The sequence below is a fragment of the Saccopteryx leptura genome, chromosome 1, assembly GCF_036850995.1.
Source record: "Saccopteryx leptura isolate mSacLep1 chromosome 1, mSacLep1_pri_phased_curated, whole genome shotgun sequence".
Taxonomy (NCBI): Eukaryota; Metazoa; Chordata; class Mammalia; order Chiroptera; family Emballonuridae; genus Saccopteryx; species Saccopteryx leptura.
Genome location: NC_089503.1, coordinates 72,752,433 through 72,773,162, shown reverse-complemented (window position 1 = coordinate 72,773,162; position 20,730 = coordinate 72,752,433). Strand labels below are relative to the sequence as shown.

Here is a 20,730-nt window from a genome sequence, read left to right as displayed (position 1 = left end):
CTTGGTGTTTCATTATGAATAATTTATACAACTATAGTTTCAGTTTCCCTAGTATTTTCTTCTGCAAGGTTTGATATACCATTAATCCTATCCTATGTATTTTTCATTTTAGACAGAAGAACTTTCATTCCTAGCAGTTTAATTTTCAACTTTTTTACATCTTCTATATCTCTGCTTATAACATTCAATATTTCCCCTAGCTTCTTGAGCATAAGGAATACAATAATAATTACTATTCTGACGTCCTTGTCTACTAATTTTATCACAGGTATAGATACTGATCTCTTACAAATGATTGATTTTCTTGTCATTATGAGTTATATTTTCCCAATTCCCTTTGTGCCTGGTCATTTTTTATTGTATGGCAGATATTGTGAATCTTACTTTGTTAAGTGCTGTATAATTTTGTATTCTCCTAAATTTTTAGATTTGTTTTGGGATGCAGTTATTTAGAAAAACAGCATCTTGTGTTTTTCTTTCTTTTCTTTTTTTTTTTTTGAGGCCAGAGCAGTTTTACTCCACTCTGAGATAAAATGCTTTTAAGTACTTGCTCCCCAATACCCCATGAACTATGAGATTTTATCTACTCTCAATGATGAGAATAGCAACTATTTCTAGCCCTGCGTGAACTTTCAGGATTTTCCTCTCTAATACATTTGTCTGGTTCTTTCTCCAGCCTCAGGTAGTTTCCTCACTTACATACACTGATCAGACCTCAGTTGAGTATTTGCTGAGACTATTCGTACATCTCTGGAGCTTTCTACCTCTCTCCTCTCCTATTTGCAACCTCTAGTAATTTTGTCTCCTTGGGCTCCTAGCTATGTATCAACTCTGGGACACAACCAGGCTCAGCTTCTGTTCTACATCCCTGTTACATGGCCTAGAAATGCTCTCTGCTCAAAGCAATCAAAGGTCTCGTCTCACTAGTTTCAAATCTTTCAGGGATCATCATCCTTTATTGTTGAATACACAATGTTTTAAAAAATGCTATTTCATTTATTTTTGCCTATGTTTTTTTGTTTATTTGTTTCAGGCAGAAGGGTAAATCTGTTCCCTGTTACTCCAATTTGGCCTGACTCAGAAGTCATCTTTTATTTTAAACATAATAAACATACTTGTTTCATGACATTTTCAGATAATTCCAATACATGTAATCCCTACAGGATTGTTTTTGTTGCTTGTTGTTTTTGCCAGATTTTGTTTGGTGCTTTGTTTCCTTGTGTGCTTGATTATTCTTGATTATTTCTGACTACCGTAGAAAATTTTTATGTGAAGAAGAATTTCTGCTTCTGGGAAGATCAGATATACATGTTTTCCCTACTCCTTCCATTAATTACAACTAAAAATCCAAGGCAATACAGGGGGTACTCGAGTTATGACAATCTCAACATACAACATTTCGAGTTTACAACACTCCCATCAAAACTTTAAAAAATTGATATGTGTTTGCACTTACTTATGGACTACATGGGCAAACCAGTTTGATACATGTAGTGGAAGAATACACCGTACAGTGTAAACTACAGTATATTTATGTCCTTTTCCTATTTCTGTGGCTTAGTTGTGTCTTCATGTTCTATACCAGTGGTAGTCAACTTGGTCCCTACCGCCCATTAGTGGGTGTTCCAGCTTTCATGATGGGCGGTAGTGGAGCAACCAAAGTATAAATAAAAAGATAGATTTAACTATTGTAAGTTGTTTTATAAAGATTTATTCTGCCAAACTTAGCGAAAATCTGACATAATGTACTTTGTAAGTAATTATTATTATATGCTTTAACTTGCTGTAACTCTGCTTTATAAATTTTATAAAGTAAAGTTACTTCCCTATTTTATAAGTCACCATTACTGTGGAACTGGTGGGCGGTTAGAAAATTTTATTATTAACAAAGATACAAAAGTGGGTGATAGGTATAAAAAGCTTGACTACCTCTGTTCTTGATTATGACTTTGCAACTGTGTTAGGATAGGTAAGTGACTTAGGCTAGGGTGTGTTTTGACTTACACAAAAATTTGGGTTATGTCACTGTCATAGAAACAGAACTGTGTCGTAACCGAAAGCATATACCAAACAAACATTAAAAGGCTAAAAAGGTAGAAAGAGGAAGGCAGACCATCTACAAATATTGTTATCCAAAGAATGACACAATGGTCAGTACCTCCCTATTTTTGCCTTATACATCCCAAGATTGGAGCAGAAGAAGCCTACAAACTAGAAATACTAATAACAGAAAAAAACATGCTCTGTCTTTCTAAAAGACCAGTAAAAAGGCAGCTTATCAAAACAGAAACTTTTAGACAATAATCATTATACTCCAAACACAACACAAAAAAAAAACCTGTGACCCAACCCCCACCTTCAATGACCACCAAGAGGACAGCCTAGACTTCTACCTTCAAAAGGCTGTAGACAAGACATCCTAACATCCTCAATGGGGAGGATTCAGAGAAAACCAAGTAGAGAGCTGAGAATTTCATCCCCACTAGCTGATAACTAGGCCTCTGCTCTCTTATTTCCAATCAGGGTTGTCAGTAGAGACCACTCCCAGACAGCAATAAAGGGAAGCCACACACACATATCGGGTGTCAATGAAGGTCAAATGTTTATCATAGGCATTATTTCTGTGTTTTGCAATTTCCTCTTTATAGTGCTGTCCCTTTATTTTTCTTTATAGTCTTTTGTAAAATTCTGCTTCTTCACACCTGTTTCTTTTATATTTATTTTTAATGATTTTCCTTTACACTTGTCTCTTTCATTTTTTTAGTATATATTTTATATTATCTTTACAAGTTAAATAGAAAACAAAAGTACATAAAGACAAGACGCTAATAATCCATGCCCAAAGAGAAACTACATTCTTTTTTCTTTTGGTCTTATTGACCCTGTAGTAATCCTTCATGCCATTTATATTAGAGTCCAAGTTCAACAACCAATTAGTTTCCTATTAGTTTACTAATATTTCCAAGTTCAACAACCAATTCTAAAATCTCTAGAATGAATAGTCAAATTATTCAAATTGAAATACAAGTTAAAGAAGCACAAGACAAAATTCTAAATAACAATAAATCTACCACAAAATGAACTACTAGAATATTTTCTTACATTTCAAATCAATCTTTTTACCAGAAAGTACATGATTTAAAAATCATTTTCTTAACCTGTATCTATGCACACACAGAGAAATATATAAAATAGTTATGTATAAATATATATTCATCACCACATGGTTTGTGATATTGAGAGTTAGAAGCAGCATGGCTATCCATCACTGGAAGAATGAACAAGTAAAATGTAGTAGGTGAAATATTTAAAATTAGTCATGACGGGTGCACAACTCTGTGAATATATTAAAAACAATAGGATTGTACACTTTAAAAGATAAATTTAAGGCCCTGGCCAGTTGGCTCAGCGGTGGAGCGTCGGCCCGGCGTGCGGGGGACCCGGGTTCGATTCCCGGCCAGGGCACATAGGAGAAGCGTCCATTTGCTTCTCCACCCCAACCCCCTCCTTCCTCTCTGTCTCTCTCTTCCCCTCCCGCAGCCGGGGCTCCATTGGAGCAAGGATGGCCCGGGCGCTGGGGATGGCTCCTTGGCCTCTGCCCCGGGCGCTGGAGTGGCTCTGGTCGTGGCGGAGCGACGCCCCGGAGGGGAAAACATCGCCCCCTGGTGGGCAGAGCGTCGCCCCTGGTGGGCGTGCCGGGTGGATCCCGGTCGGGCGCATGCGGGAGTCTGTCTGACTGTCTCTCCCCGTTTCCAGCTTCAGAAAAATACAAAAAAAAAAAAAAAGAACATGGTGTCAACTTCAATGTAAACACAACAATATGGATACATCTTGAAAACACAGTATTAAAATATCCAATAAAAGGGAGTCTCTAATAATTCCTCTTTTCATGTTCACAAGTTGGGGTGTAATCTCAAAAAAATCTCCCTCTATGTCCACCTTTATGATAAAGTGAACCATGGTAATTTTAAAAACTATTCTTGGACAGCAAATATCCGACCTTCCACAAAGCAAAGAAAAGAGCTCAACATTGCCTAATGTTATAATGGGAACCAGAAACCTTTCCTCAATGTCACTAAAAAAATCAGAATAAGAACAAAGAAAAATATCATCCTTAATTCTGGTACTTCTAAGAAAGCTTCCAGCAAGGAAATCTACTATTCAGTTATTCAGCTGAGGACAGATCTACTTACTCCTTGGTTTACCTTCTTGTGGGAAAACAAGGTCATTTTGTGGGCTTAAAGAACTTAGGTCTTGGGGCTAATGAAAGAGGGGGAAGGGATTCCAAGATGGCAGTGAAGTAGGCAGACATACAAACAGCCAGCTCCCAAACTGGATTACAAATTAATTTAAGAACAATCTTCATGAAAAACAAACTTTGGACTAAAAGAAGAGGACTTGAAAACTAAGGATCACAGAAGAAACCACAACAAGACTGAAAGGAAGTGTGGGGACGCAGTGGGGACTTCCCCGCTCCCAGAAGCAAGGGACAGCTGAGGGTCTAGACGCAGGGGTCTCAAACTCGCGGCCCGCCGAACAATTTTGTGCGGCCCGCAGACTAATCCACGAAGTTCAAAATATTTTGGATAAAATTAAGTAAGCCCGTGGATTAGTCTGCGGGCCCCACAAAATTGTTCGGCGGGCCGCGAGTTTGAGACCCCTGGAGAGGAACTCTCACAGCAGGGAAAGAGAACCTGGGAGGCGGGGGTCCTCAGCCACAGGACCAGAGCCCCAGGCTAGAAACTGAAAAACTGGAGAAGACATCCTGACAGCATTCAGTGAGGAGAAGAGCAGGATTTCTGCCTGCGAGAAACAGCTTGCATACAAGTGGATGCAGGCCCTGGCCGGTTGGCTCAGCGGTAGAGCATCGGCCTGGCGTGCGGGGGACCCGGGTTTGATTCCCAGCCAGGGCACATAAGAGAAGCGCCCATTTGCTTCTCCACCCCCCCCTTCCTTCCTCTCTGTCTCTCTCTTCCCCTCCCGCAGCCAAGGCTCCATTGGAGCAAAGATGGCCCAGGTGCTGGGGATGGCTCCTCGGCCTCTGCCCCAGGCGCTAGAGTGGCTCTGGTCATGGCAAAGCGACACCCCGGAGGGGCAGAGCATCGCCCCCTGGTGGGCAGAGCATCGCCCCTGGTGGGCATGCCGGGTGGATCCCGGTCGAGCACATGCGGGAGTCTGTCTGACTGTCTCTCCTCGTTTCCAGCTTCAGAAAAATACAAAAAAAAAAAAAAAAAGTGGATGCAGCCTTAAAGGGCCAATGCAGAGAATCTCGTTCACGCCACTTGCCTGGGGCTCCAGGGGCAAGGCGGGCTGATAGCACTGGTCTTGTGTGAGGACAGTAGAGAGATCGAGGCACAGAAACACAAATGGTGACAGAATAATACCTGTGCTAAGTCATTCTCCAATACTGAGCTGGCTATATGCAGGGGGAGGGGCATTCCCTCCATCCACCATGAATGAGCCTAGCGTAAGGCAAATTGACCCACCTCCAGAAATCTCTCCAGATCCAATCAGCGTGAAAGGCCGTTCAGAAACGTGGAAGTAAAGGGGAGGGGCAATGACTCAAGTTTCCTGCGAGACCTGAGCTACACCTCCCCCTTCTTATACAGAGAATGTGCCCCGCCCCTGGAGACTAATTGGGAAGACCACACCTTCTGATTCTCAGAGGTCATGCCCACTGCATTCGTGTGGATTTACCACAGGGGAAAAAAAAGGCCTGAATAGTTTCAACCCGGGCCAAAGAGCAAGATACACCCACTACCCCTAACCCCGTCCTAATCACAGAAGTTCCCCCACTGGGCTCAGCAAACAAACAACAGAGAAAATATAAGCAAAGAGCAGAGGCTGAGGGATTAAGTCCTGGAGGAGGGGCCACATTCCCTGTACCTACCTCAGCTGCCCTAACCCAGCAAGCTTGCAACTGGCACACAGAAAACATGAGAAGACAGAGAAATGCAATCCAAATGAATCAACAAGAGAAGTCCCCAGAAAATAAACTGAATGAGATGGAAGTAACCAAATTACCAGATGCAGAGTTTAAAATAATGATTGTTAGGATGCTTAAGGATCTTAGAGCTACAATGGATGGGTATAATGAGCACCTAGATAAAGAAATAGCAACCATCAAAACAGATATTGAAATCATAAAAAAGAATCAATCAGAAATGACAGTTACAATAACAAAGACTACACTAAAAGGAATCAATAGCAGGCTAGATGAAGCAGAGGACTGAATCAGCGACTTAAGAGAACAAGATAAACAAAAACAAAAAAACAGAGCAGCAAAAAGAAAAGAGGATCAAAAAGTCTGAGGAAACACTAAGAGAGCTCTGTGACAACATGAAGAGAAATAACATCTGCATCATAGGGGTTCCTGAAGGAGAAGAAAAAAGAACAATGGATAAAGAACCTGTTAGAAGAAATCATAGCTAAAAATTTTCCTAAATTGATGAAGGAAAAAGTCACACAAGTTCAAGAACCACAGAGTTCCATTAAAGAGGGACCCAAAGAGACCTAAAACAAGACAGATCATAATTAAAATACTGAAGTTAAGAGATAACAAAAGAATACTAAAAGGTACAAGAGAAAAGGAGTAAATCACCTACAAAGGAGCCCCCATGAGGATGACATCCAAATTTTCAACAAAAACACTTGAGGCCAGAAGGAAATGGCAACAAATAGTCAAAGTAAAGCAAAACAAGAGCCTACAACCAAGACTTCTTTATATAGCAAGGCTATTGTTTAAAATTGAAGGAGAAATAAAAAGCTTCCCAGACAAAAAAAAAAAAAAAAAAAAAAACTCAAGGAATTCATTACAACCAAACCAATGCCGCAAGAAATGTTAAGGGGTCTGTTGTAAACACAACGAGGAGTAAAAAAAATCTAGAAAAAGAGAAATGTAGATTTAAAGAATAAAATGGCAATACACAACTACATATCAATATTAACCTTAAATGTAAATGGATAAAATGATCCAATCAAAAGACATAGAGTGGCTGTGTGGATAAGAAAACAGGACATGTACAGATACTGTCTACATGAGACCCACTACAACAAAACAAAAGACACAGATTGAAAGTGAAGGGATGGAAAAAAATATTTCATGCAAATGGAAATTTTAAAAAAAGCTGTAGTAGTAATACTTATATCTGACAAAACAGACTTTAAAACAAAGGCTATAGTAAGGGATAAAAAAGGTCATTACATAATGATAAAAGGAGCAATCCAACAGGAAAATATAACCATAATAAATATCTATGCACCTAATATAGGAGCACCTAAATATATAAGGCAGATTTTGATAGACATAAAGAGCGAGATCAACAGCAATACTATAAGTAGGGGATTTTAATACTGCTCTAACATCAATGAATAAATCCTCAAGAAAGAAAATTAACAAAGAAACAGCAATCTTAAAGGACATACTAGATCAACTGCATTTAAAAGATATCTTCAGAAACTTTCACCCAAAAACAGCAGAATATACATTCTTTTCAAGTGCTCATGGTACATTCTCTAGGTTAGACCACATGTTAGGGTACAAAAGCAGTCTCAACAAATTTAAGAAGATTAAAATCATATCAAGCATTTTCTGTGATCAAAATGGCATGAAACTAGAAATCAACCACAATAGAAAAACTGAAAAATACTCAAACACATGGAAACGAAATACCATGTTATTAAATAATGAATGGGTTAACAATGAGACCAGAGAAGAAATAAAAAAACGAATGATAATGAGCATACAACAACTCATAATTTATGAGACACAGCAGAAGCAGTCCTGAGAGAGAAGTTCATAGCATTACGCCAAGGCATACTTTAAGAAGAAAATGCTCAAATAAACAACTTAACTCTGCATCTAAAAGAATTAGAAAAAGAACAGCAAGTAAAGCCCAGAGGAAGTAGAAGGAAAAAAATAATAAAGATCAGAGCGAAAATAAATGACATAGAAGCTAAAAAAATCACATAGATGATCGAAGAAACCAAGAGCTGGTTCTTTGAAAAGGTAAACAAAATTAATGAACCTTTAACAAGAATCACGAAGAAAAAAAGGAAGAGGACTCAAAGAAATAATATTAGACATGAAGAGTAGAGAAGTAACAACTCACACAGCAGAAACACAAAGGATTGTAAGAAAATATTATAAAGAACTGTATGCCAAAAAATTAAGACAACCTAGGTGAAATGGAAAAATTCCTTGAAACATATAATCTTTCAAAAATCAATCTGGAAGAATCAGAAAACCTAAACAGACAGATTATAACAAATGAGATCGAAACAATTATCAAAAAATTCCCAACAAACAAAAGTCCTGGGCCAGATGGCTTCACAGGCAAATTCTACCAAATATTCAAAGAAGTAATAACTATTATCCTTCTCAAGCTATTTCAAAAAATTCAAGAGGAGAGAAGACTTCCAAGCTCTTAGTATGAGGCGAGCATAATCCTCATTCCAAAACCAGGCAAAGACACTACAAAAAAGGAAAACTATATGCCAATATCCCTGATGAACTCAGATGCTATAATTCTAAACAAAATATTAGCAAACCGGATCCAGCAATACATGAAAAAAATCATACATCATGATCATGTGGGATTTATTCTGAGGATTTTATCCATTTAAAAGGCTGGTATCATATTCGCAAATCAATTGATGCGATTCATCACATAAACAAAAGGAAGGAGAAAGTCACATGATAATATCAACAGATGCAGAAAAAGCATTTGATAAAATCCAGCACCCGTTTGTGATCAAAACTCTCAGCAAAATGGGAATACCGGGAACATACCTCAACATGATAAAGGCCATCTATGACAGACTCACAGCCATCATCATACTCAATGGACAAAAGTTAAAAAGCAATCCCCTTAAGATCAGGAACAAGGCAGGGGTGCTCCCTTTCACCACTCTTATTCAACATAGTTCTGGAAGTCCTAGCCACAGCAATCAGACAAGAAGAAGAAATAAAAGGCATCCAAATTGGAAAAGAAGAAGTAAAACTATTATTTGCTGATGATATGATACTATACATAGAAACCCCTAAAGTGTCAGTCAAAAAACTACTGGACTTGATAAATGAATTCAGCAAAGTGGCAAAATATAAAATTAATATTCAGAAATCAGAAGCATTTTTATACACCAACAATGAACATCTGAAAGAGAAATTACAAAAACAATCCCCTTTGCTATTGCAACAAAAAAAATAAAGTACTTAGGAGTAAATTTAACAAAGGAGGTTAAAGACTTGTACTCGAAAATTATAAAACATTGATAAAAGAAATAAAAAAGATACAAACAAGTTGAAGTATATACCATGTTCATGGATAAAAATAAACATCATTAAAATGTCTATATTACCCAAAGTAATTTATAAATTCCATGCAATTTCTATTAAAATACCAATGGCATACTTCAAAGATATAGAACAAATATTCCAAAAATTTACATGGAACCAAAAAAGAACACAAATAGCCTCCGCAATCTTGAAAAAGAAAAACAAAGTGGGTGGTGTAACACTTCCTGATACAAGGCCATTGTACTCAAAACAGCCTGGTACTGGCATAAGAACAGGCATATAGGTCAATGGAACAGAACAGAGAACCCAGAAATAAAACAACACCTTATTGGAGAATTTATATTTGACAAAGGAGGTAAGAGCATACAATGGAGTAAAGAGAGTCTCTTTAACAAATGGTGTTGGGAAAACTGGACAACTATCTGCAAAAAAATTAAACTAGATCACCAACTTACACCAGTCACAAAAATAAACTCAAAATGGATAAAAGACTTAAACGTAAGCCGTGAAACCATAAGCATCCTGGAAAAAAATACAGGCAGTAAGCTCTCTGACATCTCTCCAGCACTATATTTGCTAATTTATCTCCACAGGCAAGTGATATAAAGGACAGGATGAACAAATGGGATTATATCAAACTAAAAAGCTTTTGCACCACTAAAGACAATATGAACAAAATAAAAAGAAAACCACACAATGGGAAGACATATTCGACAATATGTCTGATAAGGGGTTAATAACCAAAATTAATAAAGAACTTGTAGAACTCAACAGCAGAAATGTAAACAATCCAATCAAAGAAAGGCAGAAGAAATGAAGAGATACTTCTCCAAAGAGGACATACAGATGGCCAATAGGCAAATGAGAAAATGTTCAACATCACTAATCATTAGAGAAATGCAAATTAAAACCACAATGAGATACCACCTCACACCTGTCAGAATGGCGCTCATTAACAAAACGACACATAATAAGTACTGGCCAGGATGTGAAGAAAAGGGAACCCTCATGCACTGCTGGTGCAGGCACTTTGGAAAACAATACGGTGTTTCCTCAAAATATTAAAAATGGAACTGCCTTTTGACCCAGCTATCCCACTTTTAGGAATATATCCTAAGAATGCCAAATCACTGATCAAAGGAAGAAATGCAGCACCGTGTTTATTGCAACATTGTCTACAATAGCCAAGATCTGAAAACAACCCAAGTGTCCATCAGAGGATTAAAAAGCTGTGGTACATATACACAATGGAATACTACGTGGCTGTAAAAAAGAAAATCTTACCTTTTATAACAACATGGATAGACCTGGAAACTATTATGTTAAGTGAAATAAGCCAGGCAGAGAAGAAAAATATCATATGACCTCACTCATTTGAGGAATCAATGAACAATGTGAACTGAGGAACAGAATAGAGGCAGAGGTGGGATCAAAGGGACCCAAAGGAAAGCGGTCAAAGGGAAAGCAGTCAGAGGGAAAGGGGATGAGAGGATGGGATAAGAGAAGGGAAAGAGATTCATGAAATTATATATACATAACAGCGTTACAGAGAGCGGGACAGCAAATTCTGGAAGTAAGGGGGTAAGGCGTTGGGGGGAGGGGGTAAGGGGGGTGTCAAGCTGGGACACTTGAATCTATGTAAACAACAGTAAATTAAAATAAAAATTTAAAATAAAATAAAATAAAAAAGAAAGGGGGAAAATACATGTTTTTCATTCACCAACATAAAAGGATCATTCTCTTTCTTCCTTGCCATTTTCAGGAGTGTGTGTTACCAACATACATTCATTCAAAAATTATTTATTGAGCATATATTATATGTTAAGCACTGTTTGTAGATTCTGGGTATATGTCAGTGAATAAGTAAGAGTTCTTGCACTTCAGCAGCTTATAGACATGAGGGAAGAAAGACAATGTAATAAACAAGTAAGAAAATTTCAGGATTTGTAAATGTAATGGAAAAGGTAATAGTATGAGTTAGAGTACACAGGTGAGGGGGAGCTGCTTACGCAGAGCCTTGAAAGCCACAGTGAAGCACTTGAATTTTATTTGGGGTTCAGTGGGAAAGAAAGGATTTTCTGAGTTTAAAGAAGAAGACAGACATGCTCTAAGTTGTATTTCCAATAACTCTAACTGCTATATGTTAGACTATAGGAAGACAAGAATAGGAAGATGTAAACCAGCAAGGTTATCAAGATAGTTCATACAAGCTGTTAGGGCTCAGACTATGGTTGTAACCCTGGAGGTGGTCAGTCACTGTAAGATCCAGAATATATTTTATAAATAGAACAAGATTTGCTAATGGGTTAGACTAGGAGTATAAGAAGAAAAGAATAAAATCTCCTAAGTTTCTAGCATTAGTAACTAGATGGATGGCTGATATCATTTACTGCACAGGGAAAGCTTAGAGAAACAATTTGAGAGAGGGTATTTATAACTGTTTTAGAACTTAATACTTTCAATTTCTTTCTTTCTATTTCATTTGTCAAATTTCTCCAACTAGTTTATAGTCCATTTTACATTTCTTTGTATCCTGATGTGCCAAGCACAGCACTGATTTAATAAATGCCTGCTGAATCTAATTAAATTGAAGTAGCCTTATAAGAACACATTTGAATCAACATTTTCAAACCTTATGTTTGAAAAATCAAATACAGATGTTTTAATCAAAGACAGTACATGTTTAAAATTAAAAAACAATGCTAGCAACAAACCTACTAGATATACAGTATGTTTACAATTTCAAAATGCATTGACTGTTGAATGCTTGGTGGCATAAATGAAATTGCAGAGATAAGTTTTCAAAGAACTTAAACAGAAAGACTTTTAAATGTCATAAATTATAATTGAACTAAACATAAATGAACTACACTTGACATCACATTTTAAATAACCATAGGCAGCCTATGATGAAGTTTGAAAGACTGGAATCCTCAGTCACTGTCACAACTAACATAATAAAGGGAAATATGTGAACATAAACTTTTATGTGTTCTCTTTTAAATCACACTGTGGCAAAGCTGAACCTTAGCAGCTGGTGTTCTGTGGGTAATTGGTTCTGGCATATTAGCTCCAGGAGAATGTTTCCATCATTTATAGCATATCTTGGACAGAAGCCAGATAAAATACTTAATTCTTTATTTTATACCTTTTCTAAATAACTTATACTTTTTGCACCTTAACAACTAATTCTCTATGAATTCTAAAAATCTGAAAAACTATACTAGTTTAAAAATTGTACTCTTTGAGGAGATGACGTCAGAGTAATGGCGGGGTAGGAAGCGATACCGATAAATCTCCCCCAAAACTCAACAAGATCTTCAACCAGAAACAGAAAAACCTATCCTTGGAGCCTCCAGATGTTTCACAATACACCCGAAGGTATGGTCGAGCGAAAAATTGGCTAAATATATAAAAATTGTACTCTTTTCCTTCCAAAATATGTTTACTAACATATAACAAGAAAACAACATGCTTGGATGAATATTAATTCAATTGCTTTAAGTTTGTAATTTTTAAAACTGTTAGTTAATCATTAATAACGGGTCTAACAACTGAGACTTACCATGGCTTGCTGACAGAAAATCATGAGTAATAAGAGTAACTATAAAGGAGCCCAAAGGGAGATCTTTTTATAATAACAAAAGAATTAATAGAGATGTCCTTTATTTAGAGTATATAGTTCTTTACCTACTCCCTGTAACACTAACACAAACACGACTAGCAAAATTTATATTCATGATAACATAGTACAAACATTGTACTGTTTTGTTTTGAGACAACTATCAATACTAAAGAAATAGAAGTGATTTACTCCCCATGGTTTACATATTTCTCTCCCCCAGTAGAGCTTAAAGTCTTTGGAAGCAGAAACTATAATTTTGATAACTCCAGTTTTACCTAAAGTATCAAACACAGTAGATGCTCAATAAATGTTTCTTATTCTTTATTTGTTGTTGTTCTTCCTAAACCTTAGCCCAACTTGACAATTTTGGAAAGGCAAGAATTTTGTCCTGTGATTATCAACTATATCTCTCTATGCCAGGGGTCTCAAACTCAACTCAGCATGTGGGCCGCAGAGCAAGATCACAGCCATTCGGCGGTCTGCACTAGGTCTACAAAAGGCAACTGTTACGCAACACTTTTTTCACTGCAGTTGAAAACAAAAAAAAATCAGTACAACAAGCACAATCGTACATGCAGTTTACTCAGTGTCACAAAACGATCAGAAACTGTAGTTTGCATCACAACTGCTGTTAACTAAGCTAATATCTAGCTAGGATGCTAGAGAAATGAAAAATACAAGTAGGCCCCTAGGCTTACTTAATTTTATCCAAAATATTTTGAACTTCGTGGATTAGTCTGCGGGCCGCACAAAATTGTTCGGCGGGCCGCATGCGGCCCGCGGGCCTCGAGTTTGAGACCCCTGCTCTATGCTGTAGCACCCTCCAAGTCCTCTCCTTTCTTCAAGGTTCAAGTCCCATGTAATTCATAAAATCTTCTCCAACTGCCTCAGCCAAAAGCTAACTCCTTTTTCTAAAGTTCTAACAACTGTGCCTAACCACATATTTGACATGAATATACTATCTTGGACTATTAATTACTTTTTCATTTTAAATATAAATCTAAATATACATTGTTCCCTCAACTAAATTAATTTTAAGGACAAACTAATGGCTTATATTTGTGCCTAACACCTATCAAAGACCTTTGCAGTGAATAAATAAATGTTCACTGATAAAAATAAAGACAAAGATGATAAAGATAAGGAGCCAGTTCTGGGTACTCTCCTATCATGTATTCATTCAAAAGCACAACAGTGTAATTAAACAATATATAACTGTCACAGCCAAAACTAACAAAATTACATTATTACTAACCAAATAGCTATTATTTCACTGTCTCCAAACATTTTGAGTGGGGCTGTATATATGTATGTATATATCAAATCAACTTGTAAAGAAAACATAATCATAAATTAAAAAGGTAGGAATCCACCCTCCAAACTGATTATCATGAACAATGCAGATAATGTATTATAGAGTTGTACACTTGAAACCTGTATGGTTTCATGAATCAATGTTACCCCAACAAATTAAGTAAAAAATAAAAATTTAAACATTTAATTAATAATATGGTACAGTAACAAAACTGTCACAAAACAATACGCTCCCATTCTTTTTAAATGGGTAAACAGTGCGTAATGTGCATCCGTTTGTGTATTTATGTAGATACATTGGAGAAAAAGGAAGGGAATACCAAAAGTAAACATTAAATGTTAGTAATTACTACAGGTTAAAATTACAGACTTTTAGTTTTTTCTTTATGCTTTTCTGTACTCTCCAAATCAGAAACACATACAATAAGTGTTTCTAAATACTAAATACAATAAGTATATTTTTTTAAATAAAACCTCCCAACATTTAGAAATTTTGTTGTTGATGTTATAAGCCAATTTCAGTGTAGTCTAATAAGAATTATAACAAAGTTATAAAACTTATTCTTTCCATAATTTTTATTTATTGATTTTAGAGAGAAGAAGGGAGAGAGAGAAACATTGATTTGATGTTCCATATGTTTATGCATTCATTGGTTGCCACTTGCATATGCCATGAACGGAAATCAAACCACAATCTTGGAGTAGCAGGATGATGTTCTAACCAACTGAGCTATCCAGCTAGGACCATAAAGTTATTTCTTAAGGCTAAATTCAGTATCTCTAAAATATTTAAATTATTACCTATTCCAAACCACTTACCTTGTTACTATAGAAATAGTTACATAGTAACAGTATAAATAAAGACTCTATTTAGATAAAGGGAAGATGAAGCTTATTAGACTATCATTAGTACCCAGAATATACCATGTACAAATTCAATTTCCTTTACACAGTCAAATCTATGTGTAAAGCCTTTGATAGCATTAATTTTTTAATTATAGACCCTTTATAAATGACTGACAAAGTATAAAAGACCAATTCATATTTTACATTTTCTACAAACTCTTCTAATACTGAGTTTTATTAATCTGGACAGACAGCACAAACCTACTTAACAAACAAATGTCCCTCCCCAAAAACATTTCCCAATTAGAAAAAACTAGATAGATATTCAAAGGTTTATACTAGACAGGAAATCCTATCAAATGAGCATAGTACAATCACTCTGGAATACAATGTAAAAGTTTCTTTAAAAAACAAATAGCAACTACCATATGACCTGGCAATCAAACTTCTGGGCAATTATCCTAGAAAAATGAAAACTTACATTCATACAAAAACCTGCACCTGAATACTTATAGCAGCTTTATTTGTAACAGTGCAAAATCAGAAATGAGCCAGAGGTCCTCCAATGAGTGTATGAGAGCGGTTCTCAACCTGTGGGTCGCCCGGGGTCGAACGACCAAAACACAGGGGTCGCCTAAAGCCTTTGTATTTTCCGATGGCTTTAGGCGACCCCTGTGTTTTGGTCGTTCAACCCCCACCAGGGTCGCGACCCACAGGTTGAGAACCGCTGGTGTATGGTTAAACAAAATAATACAACCACACCACAGAATACTACTCAGCAACAAAGAGTAATGAACTAGTCATATGTGCAACACCTTAAATGAATCTCCAGAAAATTATGTTGTGTAAAACTGCTAATCATAAATAGTATACACTGAATGATTCTATTTATATACCATTCTTGAAATGACTATAGAAATTACAGAATTATAGCAATAAAGAATAGATCAGAGGTTGCCAGAGGTTAAGTGGGAGGAGGGATGGTAAGAATGTAATCACCAAAGGGCCGCATAAGGGATCCTTGTGGTAAAGGAAATGTTCTCTACCTTCACTACAGTAAATATCAACGTGAATATCCTAATTTTGATACTACAGTTTTGTAAGATATTACCACTGAAGGAGACTGAGTAGAGAATATATGAGATCTCTAGATTATTTCCTACAACTGCATATGAATTTACGATATCAAAATAATTTTTTTTTTTTATAGAGACAGAGAGAGAGTCAGAGAAAGGGATAGATAGGGACAGACAGACAGGAACGGGAGAGATAAGAAGCATCAATCATTAGTTTTTCGTTGTGACACCTTAGTTGTTCATTGATTGCTTTCTCATATGTGCCCTGACCGTGGGCCTTCAGCAGACCGAGTAACCCCTTTCTGGAGCCAGTGACCTTGGGTCCAAGCTGGTGAGCTTTTGCTCAAACCAGATGAGCCCACGCTCAAGCTGGCAACCTCGGGGTCTCAATCCTGGGTCTTCCACATCCCAGTCCGACGCTCCATCTACTGCGCCACAGCTTGGTCAGGCAAAATAAAAAGTTTAATCTAAGAAATATACAATATTTTAAGGGGACTCTCCAATATTGATTATATCAAAGTCAAAGATCTTTTTTTCAGGAATTTATACTCTAAACCAGGCAGCACAAAATAAGTTGTGCAAGATTAATTAAGACTTTAAAAATAAGTGTACATAAACCATTTGGATATTAAAGTATATACCATGTGGTAGTAGAAAAGCATGTGCATGGTTAAAAGAAAATATATTAAGACCAAATCTGGCCCTGGCCGGTTGGCTCAGCAGTAGAGCGTCAACCTGGTGTGTGGAAGTCCTGGGTTCGATTCCCAACCAGGGCACACAGGAGAAGCACCCATCTGCTTCTCCACCCTTCCCCCTCTCCTTTCTTTCTATATCTCTCTTCCCTTCCCATAGCCAAAGCTCCATTGGAGCAAAGTTGGCCTGGGTGCTGAGGATGGCTCCATGGCTTCTGCCTCAGACACTAGAATGGCTCTGGCCACAACGGAGTAATGACCCAGATGGGCAGAGCATAGCCCCCTAGTGGGCATGCATGCCGGTTGGATCCCAGTCAGGCCCATGTGGGAGTCTGACTGCCTCCTGCTTCTAACTTTGGGAAAAATAAGAAAAAAAAAAGACTTAAATCCACTCTAGTAGGCAAGCATAATATTTTTAAGTTTCTATTTTTAAAAATAAGAAAGGAAAATCGGACCCAGAATAATTTGGGGCTACTAATATAGTTCCCACAGCACCCTATGATTAGTTATTGTCAAACATTATTTCTATTGTGACTTTTCCACTTGACAGCAAATTTTGTAAGTAGAAGGGCTGTCATTATGTTGCCTACTAATGTATTATACAGTAATGTACACATGGCAAGCCCAGAGCAAAAATCACAGTTTGCTACTGAAATGAGTTGGTAAATATAATCCTAAACTGTATTTCTTTGTTACAAAATTCAAAAAAGTTATCATTAGATAAATAAATAATTATTTGCATTTTAGTTAAAATTTTTAATGTTGCTTAATTCTAAACAAATTTAAAAGAATTTTAATATAAACATGTTTTTAAATATGAACTTATAAATTCATACATAAATTTGATTCTTTAGTATATATAATTTGGGATATATATTTACCATAAAGAATATCAGACTAGTTAATTTAAATTTTACTTTCTATAAACCTAGAAGTTTACAAGCCTAGCTAATTATTTTATTATAAATACTAAGTGTTTAAAGATAGAACCAAAGCTGTTCTGATGTCCAAGAAGAAGGTACCTCATAAGAGCTCATGCTTAATCATTTTTCCATAAGAAATGAAAACAGAAACATAATATGAAATAATTCAATTAAATAGGTATAGAGATACACAGAGACAAAGATCCTATCAAAGATGAAAATCTAAACTTTAAAAAGAAGTCCTAAAGGGCAGTGAATCAATATCCTTCTAAAATAAGTGAAATGCAGTAACCTATAATAGGAATAAACCTGATGGCACCAAGGCTCTTTTAAACACTTATATCTATTCTTTAAAAAGAGACTGAAAATATTTTCAAATTTAAGCAGCTTTTCTTTCATTTTTTTTTAAGGGAACTTGATTTTTTTTAAAAATTAAAAAACAGGTGGAAAACCCTCAAAAGCAAAAAAAAATTACTTACCAAGTTGGCCATATAAATTGTGAGCAGCCCTCTCCTAAAAATAATTTTTAAAAAAGATACAGTGAGATTAAGCATTAATTTGATTTAATAATCACTTTATCATTTTTGAAAATTTTATCAAAATAATATTCAGGCATTGAGTAAAAGGGGTAGGTTATGCTGAGTGAAATTTTCAATACCCCAACAGCTGGATCTAAATAGAATCTACATATCATTTTGTTTAGTGTTCATTAATTTAAATTCTTTAAAATTGCAAATGACTATTAATTGTTAACTAGACATATTATGGAAATCATTTCACAGTATATAGCAATATCAAATCATAAAGTTGCACACCTGAAACTAATATAATATTATAGGTCAATTGTATCTCAATTTTAAAAATTATTATTGCCTTATATACTGGATAGAGCGTTAGGCTGAGACACTGAGGACCCAGGTTTGAAATGCTAATGTTGCCAACTTGAGAGTGGGCTCAACAGCTTGAGTGTGGGGTCACTGGCTTACAGTTTGAGTGTGGGGTCACTGGCTTGAGTGTGGGATCATAGACATGTCTCCAAGGTCAGCCCAAAGGTTGCTGACTTGAAGCCCAAGGTTGGTGGCTTGAGCAAGGGGTCACTGGCTCGGCTGGATACCCCCATTAAAGGCACATATGAGGAAGCAATCAATGAATGACTAAGGTGCTACAACAAAGAATTGATGCTTCTCATCTCTCTTTCCCTTCCTGTCTGTCTGTTCTTGTTTGTCCCTCTCTAAAAAAAAATAATAATAATAGTACAGTTTGCCATTCATCTATATCAGCGATTCTTAACCAGTGTGCCACAGTACACCAAGGTGCTACAGGAGGCACACTGGTGTGCCACAAGAATTTTTAATTTTGCAACACCTCACTATTTAGTCAGGTGTTGCAATCCTCTTTTCCCTGAGATTGTCAGATAAGAAAATGACAACAGCCAACAAAGCCATCTGGTGTGAATGAATCAAAATTATACCTATGTTTTTGTCAGGTCAGCAAAAATTATAATGTATTCTTTTGGTGTGCCACAGAATTTTACTAATTAGTTTACGTATGCCATCATATGAAAAATGTTGAAAATTGCTGGTCTATATTTACATTAGAGAATTCTAAATTTAATAAAGAATCCTAATAAATTCATCTCACAAAAAAATCAAAGACAATACAATTCTAACTAAATGCAAATTTATTTCTTTAATGTCCATTAAATGTGATTATAAATCATACTAAATCACCTTGGTTTTACGCTCATTTTTAAAGGAGAAGTCAGGCATTAAGTAAACTTTCTAATTCCAAAGGACAAACAAAAGTTCTAGAAACACTCACTTTACAGAAAAATTGCATATTTACCAAGTTTATTTAATGAGAATTCACCTTGAAACTCAAAACTAGGGCCCGACCAGTGGTGGCGCAGTGGATAGATAACTGACACAGAACACTTAGGTCACTGGTTCACAACCTGAGAGCACGGACTTGAGCCCTTGGGTGCAGTCAGATCCCAGATCAAGGCACATACGTGAAGCAATCAATCAATGCACAACTAAGTGGAGCAATGACTTGATGTTTCTCTACCTCTCTCCTTCTCTCTCTCCCTCTTCCTCTCTCATTCTCTCAAAACAAACAAAAAAAAGTAATAAGGAAAGAAAAAAATGTATGGATGATTTTATGCTTTTTACCACTTTATTTAACTTATTCTGCATATGAGACCATGAATGAAGTGCATCCTATTCTTAGGGAAAAGGTGTTTGATGTTTTCAGAGTTTAAGGGCAGAGTTCAAATAAAAAACTCTGAAACTTAGTTGAGTTTCAATTATAAACATTTTTAGCATTTAAAGAAAAACTTACTTTGTATATAAAACAAGTACCAATTGTCCAGGTCTTGATACTAACATTGTCAATGAATTCTTCTTGATATCAGATCCAGTCACACAAAGTTTGTTGTTGTTGTTGTTGTTTTTTTAGAGAGACAGAGTCAGAGAGAGGGATAGACAGGGATAAACAGACAGGAACGGAGAGATGAGAAGCATCAATCATCAGTTTTTCGTTGCACATTGCGACACCTTAGTTGTTCATTGATTGCTTTCTCATATGTGCCTTGATGGTGGGCCTTCAGCAGACCGAGTAACCCCTTGCTCAAGCCAGTGACCTTGGGTCCAAGCTAGTGAGCTTTTGCTCAAACCAGATGAGCCCGTGCTCTAGCTGGTGACCTCAGGGTCTCAAACCTGGGTCCTCGGCATCCCAGTCCGACGCTCTATCCACTGCGCCACCGCCTGGTCAGGCCAAAGTCTTGATTGTTCATTATTTAAAATGGCTTAATAAGATTTTTAATATTACTAAAGCCACATAGAGGCAGTATGATTTAAGTGAATAACATTAAATCAAGTTAGGAAATCGGGGTTCCAATTACCTCTAATTCTCTGGTATTCTATGTCATTAAACAGGGAACAAGACAAGTATTCTA

At 36.5% G+C, this 20,730-nt stretch overlaps 1 protein-coding gene across 3 annotated transcripts in view; it reads right to left on the bottom strand.

The window, feature by feature from the left end:
• Window positions 1–20,730, bottom strand: part of TMEM135 (transmembrane protein 135) — a 379,338-nt gene that overhangs the window by 215,333 nt on the left and 143,275 nt on the right. For all 3 annotated transcript variants that reach the window (XM_066370393.1, XM_066370383.1, XM_066370402.1), the window contains one exon: window positions 18,254–18,287. In XM_066370393.1, the coding sequence (XP_066226490.1) occupies window positions 18,254–18,287 (34 nt within the window). The remainder of the gene's footprint in view (window positions 1–18,253; window positions 18,288–20,730) is intronic.